The sequence below is a fragment of the Aulonocara sp. 'chitande type north' Nkhata Bay genome, linkage group LG19 (genome assembly GCF_057382095.1).
Source record: "Aulonocara sp. 'chitande type north' Nkhata Bay isolate Kocher_YH1m ecotype deep benthic linkage group LG19, A_spYH_male_GT1.1, whole genome shotgun sequence".
Classification (NCBI taxonomy): Eukaryota; Metazoa; Chordata; class Actinopteri; order Cichliformes; family Cichlidae; genus Aulonocara; species Aulonocara sp. 'chitande type north' Nkhata Bay.
In genome coordinates, this window is record NC_141362.1 from 32,605,826 (window position 1) to 32,621,607 (window position 15,782).

At 39.8% G+C, this 15,782-nt stretch overlaps 1 protein-coding gene across 2 annotated transcripts; it reads right to left on the bottom strand.

Moving 5' to 3' along the window:
• Window positions 1–299: 299 nt before the first annotated feature.
• Window positions 300–13,457, bottom strand: LOC147307485 (sodium-dependent lysophosphatidylcholine symporter 1-B-like). Of its 2 annotated transcripts, XM_086274864.1 has the most exons (14): window positions 13,203–13,455; window positions 11,600–11,728; window positions 10,732–10,856; window positions 7,962–8,085; window positions 7,779–7,857; window positions 7,540–7,691; window positions 7,346–7,436; window positions 6,658–6,776; window positions 6,445–6,528; window positions 2,866–2,949; window positions 2,580–2,692; window positions 2,335–2,478; window positions 1,993–2,169; window positions 300–1,834 (listed from the first exon to the last, which is right to left on the bottom strand). In XM_086274864.1, exons 1-14 carry the CDS (start codon window positions 13,284–13,286, stop codon window positions 1,780–1,782), a joined length of 1,560 nt encoding a protein of 519 aa, XP_086130990.1. In that variant the 5' UTR covers window positions 13,287–13,455; the 3' UTR covers window positions 300–1,779. The 2 variants fall into 2 exon arrangements, with proteins under 2 accessions (XP_086130990.1, XP_086130989.1); XM_086274863.1 differs by having other exon boundaries at window positions 6,445–6,776; window positions 13,203–13,457.
• Between the last annotated feature and the right edge of the window lie 2,325 nt (window positions 13,458–15,782).

Below are 15,782 nucleotides of genomic sequence, written 5' to 3' on the forward strand. Positions count from 1 at the left end.
AACCTTAATGTTAATGCATGGCTTACATCTAACTGGTTTAATGTTCCGCATAAAAAAACAAAGTGTTATAAGGATGCTTCAAAGAAACCAAACAGTTTTTTTCTCTGCTTTGACAAAGTTTATTCACAGGTTTAAAATCAAAAATATGAACACGATTTGACTCCTCAGTGGTTTATATACATTGCTCTTCATAAACATAGTTGGAAAAAGTATTTACACATATACACATACAGCAGCATATATTAATATAGAGGGCAGATGTAATCTACTCTATTCTGCTGATTCAGTGCAGTTTGAAGGCCCCAAATGAAAACGGTTCCTTTTTCATAGCATCATTTGAGGTAAAATCAAGTCATCTGCATATTAGTTAATGAAAGCATCTGCTATAGGGCTGCTGTTTTTTTTTTTTTTTTTTTTTTTTTTTTTATTGTATTCTTTTAAATCAGTCACATTTCACCATGACTGCAACTTTTACTTTTCTAAGACAAAAGGAAAAGACAAACAAAGCCAACATTTACATTTTTTTTCTTCCACAAGACTCAAATCATTCAGTCATTGGTAATAAGTTATTCTTAAACACATGCCTGCATAAGAAAATTATAGTCCCTTAGATAGTTTCCATAAATAGTTAAATAACACATTTTTGAATTTGGGATGTCACATGGTAAATAAAAAAGAACTCCCAGTACAGCTGACTTTGCTTTATAAGCACTTCAAAAAAGCCTATTAAACCCGACGGAGATTTACATAAAAAATTAATTTGAGTTCAGAAAATCAGAGATATCTGAAACCAGTTGTAAGACGTATTTGTAAGGCAATGATTCACATAACCTATATACAAGTACATCATGTTGTACTGCCGTTTCTCCTTTAGAAAATTCAAGTACACTTTTTGAAATGTGCTATATGAAAACAAACAAACAACAAAAAGGAGAGAGTGTAGCAAATCTCCATACGACTCCATTTACTGGAATAGTGCTGGCACACCCTTCATAATAAGGGCTGATACTGTACATTTCTTTCAGAGCACACTCTGAGTGGAAAACAGCTAAGACGCGTCATCGAAACATCAAAATGTAACAGTGTGTTCGAGTGATGGTCTCATAGTGTAAACCAGCACGTTAATACCTTGCAAACGGTACTGCAAAGCACACTTTCTCCCAAAGCTTTCATGATGTAGTGCAATCACACGGGAGGAGTGACAAAACGGAAGGCTATAAATAGGAACGTCTCAGTAAACAATAAAGTCAAACATCTTTGGAAACCAAGACTAGAGCTCCCAAGAGGCTTTGTCGTTCATTTATAAAAGCTGCCAAATGCTAACTAAAATGTGTGTGAGCTTTGTTTTAACAAAGAAGTGGTTTGAATTTTTTTCAGCTATTGCTGTAGATTATAATAAAGAGAGATCTCTGTGCGGCATTTAAGCTAAATGATGAAAGAAAATCTCAACAAAACAAACAAAAAAATATATAAGTAACAGAATCTAACCTGGGAGGTCGGCATAACATAACAATCCTACACCGTGTAGATTTGGATCTTGTGTATTCTCTGGAGTTTTCATTAACCTGTTCACTGGGACACAGCTGGATGGAAAAATAAATACTCAGTGTGGACACTAGAGGGTGATGTAAACCTGTGCAATTCACTGCGGAGGAACCCGCACATGATGACGATCACTAGTCAGCAGTGGGTGGTTTGTGGTCCCTCCCCTGTTAGTCCAGGCGGTCTCTTCACAGCCTGTGCAAACATGTAAAGCAGCAGAGGCGGCTGGCTTGGCCTCTAGACGCTGCTCCCACGATCTGAGGTTTCAGATTCAGAATCCGTTTCAGAATCGCTGTTTAAAAAGAAAAGGAGAACAACCAGAGTCACAAACACACAAGAGTGGGCTAAAACTGGTTAACAGTTCAAGTTTTCATACAATGCACAGATCCTGGTGGGACACAGAAGAAGGATCAATGGTAAATTGTGTGTGTGTTTTCACTCCTCACTTACAACATTGCCTGCAGTAGTTTTCGGTTGCCTTGTCTCCTTTCCTCATCGATGGGGTAGGTCTTCAGTATCAACAGTCCCACAGCAATAAGAACCACGGGCACGGGAGAGACCAGCACCTTCAGGGTTACACTGACCGCCTCGGGTTGTGAGCAGCCCCCGGTCACGTAGCCAGCAAATCTGTGAAAAAGTGTACACAGGGGGAGAAAAATTAAGCAATATGGTCAGCTGAAGAATTAAGTATTGTTGTCCCCAGGACTACTGGACTGATAAGCTCCTTAGTTTTAAGGATGAAAACATTAATATGATTGAAACACTGATTAAAAATCAGGTCAGTAAACTTACTTCAAACTGAGGGTAGAGATACCCAGGGAGACTCCAGAGGCAAACTTGATAAAGAACACATAGAAGGAGTAGAAGAGGGCTTCATGACCGCGGATGTCTGGATTTTGAACTTTGAAGTCATCCACTACATCAGGAAGCATCGACCTGAAAGATCAAACATCCAGACAGAAGCTCAACAACACAAAAGAAAACCCACATCCGCAAAAGGATCCAAGGACGACTTCTGTGGATAAACTTGTGCTTACCAGGGCAGGAGGAAGGCTGCTGCTACACTCACACCTGCTGCCACTGAGACCAGGTAAGAAACGATCAGGTTGCTTTTGACAGAGACGATCAGGATCATGAAGGGCACTGCCCACTGTAGCGAGAGGGAGAAAGACGTCAGAGGTCTCATAAATGAAACAAACAAAGCTTACGATCAGGATTTATTGAAGACTTTTTTTTTTAATCTTGCAGACTGAATGAGTCAAAATAGAGCATAGAGTGAGCTATAGCTTCACTCATCTACACTCCATAACATCTGCTACTCACCGAGATGCCAAAGTAAGCTGCTTTCTTCTTCCCGAACCGGGTTAGAAACCACTGCCACCAAGGGATGGTTAGAGCCCCAGAGAGCTGAAGAAATAATGATAAAGAATTTAGTTATACAAGCTCGGAAGAGAGCACGAAAAGAACATATACTCTGAGTTAAATGATGACTAAGCGATGACTATAGAATTTTTTTTTCATGTATTTCATATAGCTGAAGCGTGCTTATCAACCAAGGGGCAATTAAAAAAAATTTAAAAAATAATTTAACATATGGCCTTTTTTCCTGCTGTGCTTGCAAATATGTTTCATTCACTTTGTCCCCAAAAAAACAAAACACAGAACACAAAGTAGACTACACATAGCAGACTTGTAGCATCGGCATTGTTGGACAACATACTAAACTGTTAACCACATTGTTTCTTTTTAATCAGAATTTAATCTGCGCACACACAGACCTTGTTGCAAACAAATTGCCAAACCAACTGGACTTTTCCAGTGTGTGAGGAAACCTTGAGACTTATTGTTGCGGAAATTATAGCTGGTTGGCGTCAGTCATATCTTCTTCTCTGCATTTTTTATACATGTGAATATTTTTGCAACTTGCTACTATGTGAAATACGCAGGTCTGATGCAAATGGAGAAAAAAAACGTCTGCTTGGATAATCATCGGGGACACAGTGGGAATGTCTGGGAGTAAAAAAATGAAGCCAGAAATGAAATGCCAAAAACTGCAATTCCTTTAGTAGCCACATGAGGCTGATTCCAAAAGCCACTTAAAAGCCCAACTTTACAGCAGAAATAAACATGTTTACAGAATGGTACAAATTAAACACCTAGTTTCCCCCTTCATGGTGGGTGGACATATTTTATTTTTTAATACATCAATGAGTAGTGGCAAAAGTGATACCCTTATATAAATCTGGAGATAAGCATAGTTTTAACAACTATAGGCCAGTGTCTCGTTTGTCACAGTTTTCAAAAGTGCTTGAAAAACTTTTTGCGGAAAGACTTGATTTTTTTTCAATAAAACTATCAACTAATAAATGGAAATCAATTTGGATTTCGTAAAAATAGATCAACGGCATTAGCATTGTTGACTTTCATTGATGATATTTCATCTGCAACCCATAATAATAAATACACAGTTGGGGTATTTGTTGATTTAAAAAAAAAAAAAAAGCTTTTGACACGTTACAACATCCTATTTTGATTTCTAAATTGTATAATTATGGTGTGAGAGGAGTAGCATTGAATTGGTTAAGGAGTTATTTAGAAAATAGGTTGCAATATGTACATTATCTTGGCAATACCTCTGAACGATTGAAGATTGTATGTGGCGTTCCTCAAGGTTCTATTTTGGGACCTAAACTTTTTAATTTATATATTAATGACGTATCAAAAAGGTTAAATTTTATTTTATTTGCAGATGACACAAATTTGTATTGCTCTGGAGAGAATTTGAAAGATTTGGTTGAAATTATGATTTCTGAGATGTTAAGATTAAAAAAAAATGGTTTGATGTAAATAAATTATCTTTGAATCTGACAAAAACGAAATTCATGATATTTGGCAATCGTGTAAAGGAGGAAGAAGTCATTATGTCCATTAATGGAGAATTGATTGAGAGAGTTACTGAATTTTAATAGTAGATGAAAATTTGACGTGGAAATCACATATTGAGTATATTAGAAAGAAGATGTTTAAAAACATTTATGTTTTGGGAAATGTAAGAGATTTATTAGACCACAAAACAATGCGCATTTTATATTTCTCATTGTTTTTCTCATACTTTAGTTACTGTGTCGAAGTTTGGGGGAATACATATGAGAATACTATAAAATCTATAAACTTATTACAGAAGAAAGTGATACGGATGATTCATAACGTTAAATATAGAGAACAAACAAATAAATTATTTATAAAATCAAAATGATTAAAATTAGGAGATTTAGTGAAACTACGGACACTATTAATTATGTTTAAGGCTAAAAGTAATATTTTGCCTTCTAAGTTACAAAGAGTATTTTTAACGTGTTTGGGGGGAGAAGACAGCAGAAGGAAATTTTATTTTAAGCATCAGCTAGCTAGGACAACACAAAGATTAATGAGTCCAACGGTTAGGGGTACGACTGTGGAACTCTTCATTATAATTTAAAGAGTTGTATAAATTTACATTGTTTTAAAAAGTGTTACATGCTTAAAACGATAACTCAATATGAAGAATGTGAATGAAATTGGAGTTCATTGAATAAGGATCCATTATTTTTTGTTTCATTTACTTACTTTTCTCCTTGTTACTATGTGGAGTGGTATATTCTGATTGTAAATTGTTGTTTGGTTTGAGTTAGGACTGGAAATAAGTGTTAATGTTAGTTTGTTCCTTGACTTTTGGTGCCCACTTGCAATATAAGTTGGATTGTAGATAGGGGGCAGGGTTTAATAAGAATATATTCTTCTGCCTGCTCCTTTTCACACGTGGTTGCAGTGCTTTACTGACAGAAAGTGTAGTTGGTTTGTTTGAAAGAACTAACTGTGGAAACTGTTGACCAAGTGTGAAATAAATAAATAAATGAAATGAAATATGTATCTGTTAGATTCATAAATACAATCTATACAGTTTATGTAACTTGCTAGTCAAGCTTGTTAGTGTTAACTTCTAATCTCCCATATTTAGGCACCATCTAGTGCTCCAAGTTTTCCTATACTGTGTTTTATACATTAAAATGAGTGGAATCCAAACACTAGTTGGAAAGTTAGTCTGCATTTCTCTAAATTCCTAGCTCTAACTCTGTATGATGGACTTTCTTGGATGATCAATTATATAATTTTAAATAAATCAAATGAAATTTATAAACAAAAAATTACAAAATATTTTCTACAGAAACTATTCAGACTACTAACTGGGCTTCACTGAGGACTGTGGGAAATGTGGAAAGTGGAAAAATTAAAATGACCACCGGAGGAGGTCAGGGGATAAGGTCACGATAAGCTTTCATTGGCTTTTAACCCAACCCTGCAGGGGCGCAGAAAACCTTTGACCTCCAGGCCAAAACTGGTCAACCAGTGTTAAATTAGCAAACAAAAACAAGCAGTAGATGAAAGGCCAGAAGCCCACGAATTCTCAGACTTTGACACTCTGCTCTAAACTCTCCAAATGTGATACAGTGTCCAAGTATTTCCCACTCCTAATCATAGAAAAAGGCAGCAGAGCAGAAAGCAGTGAGAGGAGGGCATTAGCAATGGTGGCTGTTCCCATGGTGTCAGTGAAGGGTTGCCAGGGCAACAAAAGCTCCATTCTGTGCCCTTGATCTAGCATAACTCAGAGAGTGAGCGAGTGGGAGACCGATTCCCAACAGTACGACACCTCCTCTCATCCTGAAATATGCCCTCTCAGGCCTTCGTGGCATGCTTCTACATCATGCGAGGAAGCGCCTAAGACTAGAAACTGAAATATCCCCTAAACAGTTTACAGCAAGCAGCAAGCTTTACGTCTGCAGACATGGTGTTGATGTACACTAAATCTACCCTGATGAGGGTTTTTACGAGAAGAGCACTCATAGTAAAAATACAAACACTCACCATGATGACAAGAAGGATATTCTGAAAGTCCTTCCTGTGGCCGAGAGCGTAGGTGATAAAAAGTGCAAAGTTTCCCTCCAGCAGCTGTAAAAGACAGAAGCAACTATAAACCAAATTACTGTAATAAATAAAATAAAAAAATCCTTTCAACGCGACCTCTGAAAATTCACGAAAAAAAAAAAAAAAAAATGCACAAATCAAATGTAGCGTTACCATGAAAGCAAGAGAGGTGAAGAGGAAGCCGATGACCAGTTTGACATACGGCCCGTGACACATGACCAACCGCAGGCCCTGAGCAAAGGTGAGCGGCTCCGACTTGTCCCGCCCGGTTTCTAGAGTCCAACATAAAGGAGAACACAACAAATGAGACCTCTGCAAATCTGCATCTAAGAATACAACACACACAAGCTTTTGTGGTGAGACAATGTGGTATTTGTCTAGTGAGTATTTTGCAGCACTTGCTACAATCTGGCCACCACATCTTTATCTTTTTGAACACAGAGTGAGAAGGCCAAGAGGAACTAACCAGAGGCGCTAAGAAAAGTTTAACAGTTAAAGAATTATTCCTGTCACTGTTACTAATATACAGTTTTGCATGCGCATGATTAAACTGGACAAAAACTGAGTCAGAATTTTCTTTTCTTTTCTTTTCTTTTCCTTTTTTTTTTTTTTTTTTTTACATCAATTCACGTGTCAAGTTGTCAGATTCATGATTCAAGTCTGTCTTGAAGCCAAATTGAGTCATTATCTTACTTTAAATGTTGTTTGCATTTATCAGGGCTCGCAAAATCGCCCGATGTCCCGGGGATAGCGATATCTGCAGTCGGGCGACCAAAATCTATCCAAGCCCCGCCCGTCGGGCGATTTTGCGAGCCCTGATTAGATAAGAAAGGATTCATACCTTTTTGCTCCTTCACACCTAAAAACAAGATTGCAGCACACAGGACGTAGATGATGCATATGACCCCTGAAGCAACCAAGTAAGCTTGTTTCTGAGGACAAAAAAAAATAAAAATACACGACCCTTAGCTTGGACCAACAATAATCATCTTTTATTTGACACAGTACAAAAAAACCCCCTTTCAATAGACTCACCGTCTGATCCAGTGAGGCTATAGTGGTGTTGACACTGGATGAGTTTGTGCTGTAAGGCGCATCAGACTCAGTGGGACAATTGGAATTACCACCTACTATCTGCCCCTGGATTGCAGTGCCCAGCACTGTGCCCAGCACCTCCACCATCATCCCTGAGAGCAAACACAAGAACTGACGGTCAGCACACGAATAACAAAACACCAGTGAAATCAGTTTATTTGCACAGGGTGATGTCGTACTGTAGGCTGTAGCAGAGTCCCGCTCTTTCTGGTCCCTGCTGATGAACATGGTGAGGGCTGAATATGGCACATGGAAGCACTGCAAATGTACGAGACCACAACATTAGACAAGTTCACGTCAGTGGACAAAAAGCAAATAAAAAAAAAACAAAAAAAAACATGGGCTCAAAATGCGGTACTAACCGTCTGCATTGACTGGAAAAGGCAGTAAAAGACCAGATACCAAATGACCTTCCCCTCTTCAAACGGAGGCACGTACCAGATCAGGAGGTAAGTAAGCACTGCAAACGGGGTGGAGAAAATGATCCTGAGAAGAGATGAGTGGACACAGGTTGATAAAAGACTGAGCATTTCTTTCTTACCTTTGTTTTATTTTCTTTTGTATTTAAGGCAAACACATAGAACCCACTGTTTCCTTCCTTTAAGGGTGTGTCTAATGCATTTTCCCCACTGTTACTGTAGCTCAACCCCTCCTTTTTATATCCCTCCCTGGCAGTCAATTCTTTTCAACTCTTTCTTTTATGCTTTGTGAATAATCCTTCTAATCCTGGCTTGTTAGATCTTGTGTGTGGAGAAAGGGCTCAGCCAGCGCTGCACAAGGAGGCGATAGCTGCTTGGACCCACATCATTCTCACCCCACTCGGCCTCAGCATCCTTCTCTTCAGCCGTGCCCTCTACCTGACCTCAGTCACAGAAACCGGCGATACTACAGACTGCAGTTAAAGCCTCAGTTTTTAAATAAGGAAATCAAACAGTTTTACTTGTTAAGAGAACCATTACAAGGCAGTTTTTGGGGGCCAAAATGAAACTACATTTTTCTCGCTGAAAGTAATCACATAATTTGAGGAAAACTGCAGTTTTTATTAGCATCATGTGAATAAAATGTGACCTTTTAGAGGCCAAACAGGGAGGTGAAGGCTTACAGGGTTGCACCTGACTGCATAATCATGAAACATTTTGTCAAATGGCAACATATATTTAAACAGCTATTTCTTCCTCAGGCTTGTTTCTGAGCAGTCGCACATGCGAGTTAAAACCTGACTCTTCCCAAGCTCCATAACACTAACGGGGAGAGGGTGAGCGTGACATTCACACATGGTCATATGAAATCCCCTTGTTCCCCTTTCACCCATGTGACTCACATGGAAAATAAGAAAACTCCTGATACCTTTTAACGTCCAAGCAAATTTAGGTTAATGAGTACTAATAATTTCCATTTTTGCTCACTGAGCACAGGTTGCTGGTTCACTGGCACAGCAGTGAAAGTCACAGACACATGATCACACTCTTTCCCCCCCCCCCCCCCCCCTCTTTCTAAAAGAAACAAAATCTACTTCTAAAATAAAATAAAACCTCATTGAGCTAAGATAATAAGTAAAATGAGAAATGTAGACTCCTGCCAGTCTGGCTGGCTGCCTGTCTTTATGTACATTTCCAGTACAGACAGAAAAAAGAAATAAGAACCTAACAAATCTCTGTATTTTTATCTGGAGGATGTCCCTTTTATGTACATTTTGCTATTTTTCTTTAAACTAGCCTCATTATTTTAACCCAGCATGCTTTTTGACCTGAAGTAACCTCTCTACACTTGTACACGCCGAGAAATCATACACACAAAGGAGAACACACCCATATTGGTTTGAAGCTGATGGTGTGTTGTGGGTTGGACCAATCACAGCTTAAGCCAGTAACTTCCCCCTCCCCCTCACTTCCTCCCAGCTACAACATTACAGCTCATGCACAGCTGGTTTTTTCAGTCACTCCACTCCAGATATGGCTGGGGTATCATGTGAGGAGGGGAAAAAAGCTTGTAAAAATATTTAGCTCTGCTCCTCTGCAGATTATATCATGGCCTTGAGAGATTTTTGTAACCAGATACGGTTCTGATATTGTCAAGAAAGCTGCACCATGTTTGACTGTGAGAAGAAAGTCAAGGTCGCCCTTCTTCAGGCAGGGATACCCATGACAAGCTGCCAGCTATGTCACAGTGAACCAAACACACAGCAGATTGCAAACACATATCTAGACTGAAACATAAGTAACAACTAAAACATGGGAGACGATGCTGGTAACTAAACTGGTTTGTTAGGAATGCAAAAATGGTTTCAGGCATTTTCATCTATTTGAGTTTTGCAAATGTTTTACAGGGAAGGAAAAGTACAGCGTGTGTTCAGCTACAAGGACCTTTTGTACTTGCAAAGTTGCAAGAAGAGAAACTCTCCCAGCTGCTGCAACAAATTTCTTACCGAGCCAAGTGTCACTTTCCTACAGGCTCGTCAAACTTAGTTTAGTCCGGGGAGACATGCGCTCAGACTTGATGTCAAGTAAGCTGGACTTTTTAAAACCCTGGTTAAAGTCTTTGTCAGCAAGAAGACTTACACTAATAATAATTCTCACAACCACTGTTATGACCCGATCCATCCCTGTGATTCACACAAGTCACTTAAGTATATCTTGCAGCTCATTTTAGTTTTTTTTCCTGTCTGACTCCCTCACTTTTAAAGCTCAGTTGATGTTAACCAGCTAGCCCAGGCCCATCTTTTATTTTCCCTATTGGCTGACTAGCTGTCCTGCTTGCTACTCTATCAGTCCTCAATATAATTCAACTGCTTCCCTAAAAGGATTTCGTCTCAAGGCTCGATCCAAACTAGGACCGCAGCAGACGATGGTAGCCCTGCTCCTACTCTTCAGCTGGCTGGTTTCAGTGGGTGCTTCAGCCTGCATTTGGTAGGAATGTCTGATGCTGGCACTGTATATGATTCATATTTAGACTGCATTATTGCACTCTTACCATTTATTCCTCCTTAGTTGCTACTTCAAACTTGTTGCCATGGCTACTGATCCTGAGCTGTTTTTTTTTTTCTTGTTGTTGCCAGAGCATTTGCCTCATGTATCTCTGTCCTTACTCAAAACGCAGCATTATCTTATTATCATTCAACATACAGATACCTACCAGGGCATCATGCGGCCAAAGCGGGTGGATCTACTCCGGCTCACCAGGAAACCCACTGTAGGGTCGGTGATAGCATCCCAGGCCCTTCCCACAAACAGGATGATAGAGGCATAGAAGGGGTCCAGCTAGAAGGGAAGGGTGGAAAAAAGTGTGTTAGCTTTGAGACCAAAACAGTGAGGATGCCAAGGACTACCTCATATGGAGAGTGGCTCAAAAGAGCTGTGACAGCAGACTCAGTACAGCTGAGAGCACAACAGAATTAAAATACACAACACTGTCACTTCTTTTATAACAAAGCAGCATTCAAAGCCCCTCTAATGATCTCATCCTCTGAGCTGAATGGCCTTTTTCCAGTTCCTACTGTGTACAGCAGGAAAAAGTCTAATTTGCTAACAAAGCAAACAGGGGGAGTCCGGGTTAACACGCTTGACCGGAGACAGTTTAGCTGATATGAGGCTGAGAAGCACACACACACACACACACACACACACACACACACACACACACACACACACACACACACACACACACACACACACACACACACACACACACACACACACACACACACCTACCTTGACCCCTGCGTTTGTAACCTGTGTGTGTTCTGCAAACAATTGAATTTTATCGATGTCATTTAGCTGCTGTGTGGCATTGATTTTTAATATTAAAAAACGTTGTGATGAAGAGCTTTTTTTTTTAAAATAATGAAGATCACTTAGTTTTCCTCACACAAATGTTAAATTTTTTTTTTATTTTAAATACTGGCATCAGCCCAGAATCTTCACAGTTGGTGCAGCTTTATAAAGGAGGCAGAAGTGTGTGATTTTAACCTTTTGGGTTTTTTTGCCCAGCGCTTGGCAATTACCTGTGCCACATCGAGCAAGTAGATTTGGAGGAAGAAGCCAAGAACAGTGCCTGTGATCTGGTAGGGAGCCCCGCCAAAGGCATAGCACACTTTACTGAACACAGACAGACGATTTCTCTGGGTCTTCAGCTGGAAGAGAAGAAGAGGTGAGAACAGAGGGGAAATGCAGTGATGTTAGTGCATTTAGACATTAAATATGGGTAAACTCGAATTCCACTGGGAAGCTATAAATTAAGGTGTAATTATGTAGACAGTGGGTTAACACATTATCATTGGCTCCATTTCTGCCTTCAGTCTTTAATTCATCCCTCTGATTCAAATCCCTACACCCATCCCTCTGTCAAACTTTGCGTTGCAACGCGGAACTATGAGGTTACTGTAGTTCATGCTGAGTGAAACCACATCACTACATCACCTCAGCACAGCCATTGGCTCCAGCAATGGTATGTTAGAGGTAGTGTGACATTTTATGCTGAATAGCCAACAGCCTCCAGACAGACTAGAGCCTATCAGCGGTAGCCAATACCCTTTCTCAAGCGTGATGTCAGCAAAGGGGGGATTACACACCCTGATTTACAACCATCACGGACACAGAAGCAGAATCACCTCTTGAAGGACGCAAATTGCAACCTTATCAACAGGCACACACAATATTCTCTCTGTGGTCACGTTCCACAGAGTGCATGTCTGGAATTACAGTGATGCAAGACTAAAAATAATACTGATGCTAAATAAAGAACAGAAGCCTGCATAACCTTTAATGTGCTTTAAAGAAAGATCTCCACAGTCTTTCCCAGAGTACAAGAGGACTGCACTGAAAAGTGCCTTTGGATTCAAAGAAAACCACCAGTATAATTTACAGTTTGAACCATGGTGCCATATACATCGCTACTTTTTCATCCAGCAGTCTAAAAACCCAAAGACAATGAATTTAAATGCACATCAAGGTTACTAAAGATTAGCAGCTTTGGGGCTAATGTTTCACAGGAGTTTTGTTACACTTTAAATCTACATCACATTAATGTAAATGATCACAGAGAAGACACTGATGTTTGAAATGCAACCTGCCGTGTATTTTCTCGTGCAAAGATACCGCCACTGTTGAACGATATGGAAGCTATTAAACCATTTTGGGGGTAAATTTAAGGCGTTAATCGTTAAATATAGGGACTTAATTTCAGCCACTTAAACCAAATATGGCTCACAAGTCGTGGCTCTAAAAACAGGATCACGCCACGTTTCTCCACATCTGCCAGCAGCTATATTTGAATGTGACAGAGAGAAAACGCCGGCTTTCGTTAAGGTGTTTGGTCCCTTTAAAACCGGTATGCCAGCATCACGAGAGCTGGAGGACAGATAAACGTGGACCGGGCGAAATTCAAACCTCGAGGGCAGGAAAGGGCACAGAACAAGGCAGGGTGTGAGGTTTTTGGTAAGAAAGGAAGTAAAGACCGCATTTTATCAAACGTTACTTTGAATTTAGGCGCCCTTTAACGCACCTGATTATTATTATTTTTTTAAGTGGGCGCGGCGGGCACATAAATCCTGTTCATTTTAACACCCCTCTTAAAAATCAAACGTGCCGGTTAAACGTCGCTCTTACCTTCACCGTCTTGATCTCTGCATTGAGCGGTTTGACTGACAATAAAGTCGCCGCGTACTGCTCGGCGCCCTCTCCTCGTGCCATTATCTTGTTCTAGTTGATGTTATTTTTCGATATTGTGAAATGTAAATATATTCCTTAGTGTCAGAAGAATGAACCGAGTTCACAGCATCGCCATGTTAGCCAGAGCTCTGGGAGCTTCTGAGTCAGAGCGCTCGTGCTGCTTTCGTCCACCTCATTCATTCTACTATGTGGGCTACGTCAGGTTCACGTCACAATCGGATGTTCCACCATTTTTTCCTTTTTTTTCCCCTGTTCGTGACCTTCAGTAACTATTAAAAGTTTAGTACGCTGGGTCTTTTAAGAAGTTTTCTTTGTGTTAGAAAATCAGTAAAAATTCCAGCTTCAGTGGAGATTGAAGAACCCTTACTCTACCTAATAACGAAGCAGCTAACAGGAAGGTATCAGCAATATCACCAACTTTTTAACCTTTTCTTTGCGCTAATTAATTTAATTTAATTTCATAAAATAATAACTATACACTAGTGATGGCCAAATGAAGCTTTCCGAAGCACTGAAGCTTGTATTGAAAAATGGTTCATTACTCGAAGCTTTTCAACACAGTCCTCTCCGGTGACATCTGGTGGCGAATATTTTGAAGAGCAGCTTGAATCTGCAAAATAAAACGGACTGCTCAATCATCACTGCTCACTCAAGAGTGGAGTTCTCTCCGATATTGGGCCACCGTTCCGTTGCTTTGAACATGTAATTGGTTTTGTCTTCTCGATTGGGGGGCTGAAAAAAATGTAATGCATATTTGCGTAATACATTTTGATCAATAAACTTTCCCTATTTAAACATTTATTTATTTAATACATTTATTTAAACATGCACTATGGTGTGGCCTTTCTTTGCTCATAACTCCTTGATGTTGGTAAATACAATAAGTGAGCAATATATACATTATACATATGATAACGCACAGCACATTATGGAGTATGCCCCTGCTGTGAAGTCCTGCCTCCATCTACTTGTCATTTAATCACTGGACAGCTGGACAGGTTCATATAAAATATTAGATTAGGCCAATTGTCCTATACATATTTTTGACCTAGGGGTGGGATTGATTGTGAACTGGAAAGGGAAAATGCTTAGGAAGCCGAGTACGGCTGCATCGTCACTGATTTGTAGAATCATTTTGATTCGATACAGGATCCGATTCAATTTGATTGGAATCTGGAAAGTTTTGCCTCAGTCAGAAATATTACAATTCTGGTCATGTATCAGTATATATCCATAATTTCGTATCTATTAAAAGAAAGCTGACACATGTGAGACTTAATTAGAGATGTAAACAGAGAGTTATGAAACCTGCAGCTGCAGAAGCCAGCGGAAAAAAAGAGGCAAACACAGCGCGGACCCGACGACGCACCAAAATCTGACTCTGACGCGTCGGGTCCGCGCTCTGTGTTCACGTTTGTATGCAGAATCCGTAAACCTGCTCCCAGTTACTGTTTTAGCTGCATGGTGTTTGACGACATGTTGTGAGGTTTAACCTGAGATGCTGGCGTTTCAGGCATAATAACGTTAATTTACAAATCGACACGGGATTTTAATGAATCAATATCACTTTATTCAATTTAGCATGGATTGTAATCAGAAAAGCGATAATCAAAACCCACCCCCAATCAAGAACTTGCAAAGTAAGAACATGATCTATGTAAGGTAGCCTTTTTGTTATTTACAGTTAAAAAGAGGATTAGTGTTACTGTGCGCTGGCTGAGTCTCTTTCCTTTCTTAGAAATAGTTTCTCCTGCTCTGGAGAAAATCCACTTGCATGGAACAGAAGAGGCTGTGGAGTGCAGGAACCACACTGCAAGCTGGTAGATATGCAGGTATTCCTGGGTCCTGCAGACTATCACCTAAAAACAATAAACAAAATGATTTTCTAAACTGTAGCAATGTAATGTACGTATAGTGTCAAATACATTTTTGTAGTCTTCATCAGCTTTAATTCACATGGAAGTGTTCCTAAAGTCATATGCTGGAATGATCACCTCTTCGCTCTCTGTCACCATCAACACACTCCACGAATCCCATGGATGATTCACTTCCTTATATCCGTTTGAATCAGGTACCGAAGCAGTTACGTGCGTAATGAAGCTTCGGACGTCACTGGTCACGTGATTTTTGCCAAACGAAGCAAGCCTCGACACAGTGCTTCTGAACCAGTGTGTTGTTTTTTTCGACACAAGCTCCGGAGCGTCAGCTTCAAGCGGGCCATCACTACTATACACTCACTGGACATTTTATTAGGCATATCTTAGTAAAGGTGTGGACCCACGTTTGCCTTCAGAGCAGCTTAGACGCAGGAAACTTTCACATAGTTGGTGCGATTTGTTTGGTGCACATTCACGATCTGAATCCCATTTCATCAAATCCCCAAGGCGCTCTATTGGACTGAGATCTGGTGGCACCCACTATGTAATACAATTCCGTTGAAAAATGAATGTAATAATATGAACTTAGCTTTGTGTAAGAGACAAAAAGCACACTAGAAATAGGATAGCCTACAATACA

Coding starts and splice junctions, on each gene's coding strand:
- LOC147307485 (XM_086274863.1), bottom strand. CDS start 13,286: ATGGCACGAGGAGAGGGCGCCGAGCAGTACGCGGCGACTTTATTGTCA. Junction 7,692..7,778: donor GGACTCTGCTACAGCCTACA/GTACGACATCAC, acceptor GTTTGCTCTCAG/GGATGATGGTGGAGGTGCTG. Junction 2,693..2,865: donor CAGCTTACTTTGGCATCTCG/GTGAGTAGCAGA, acceptor CTCTCGCTACAG/TGGGCAGTGCCCTTCATGAT.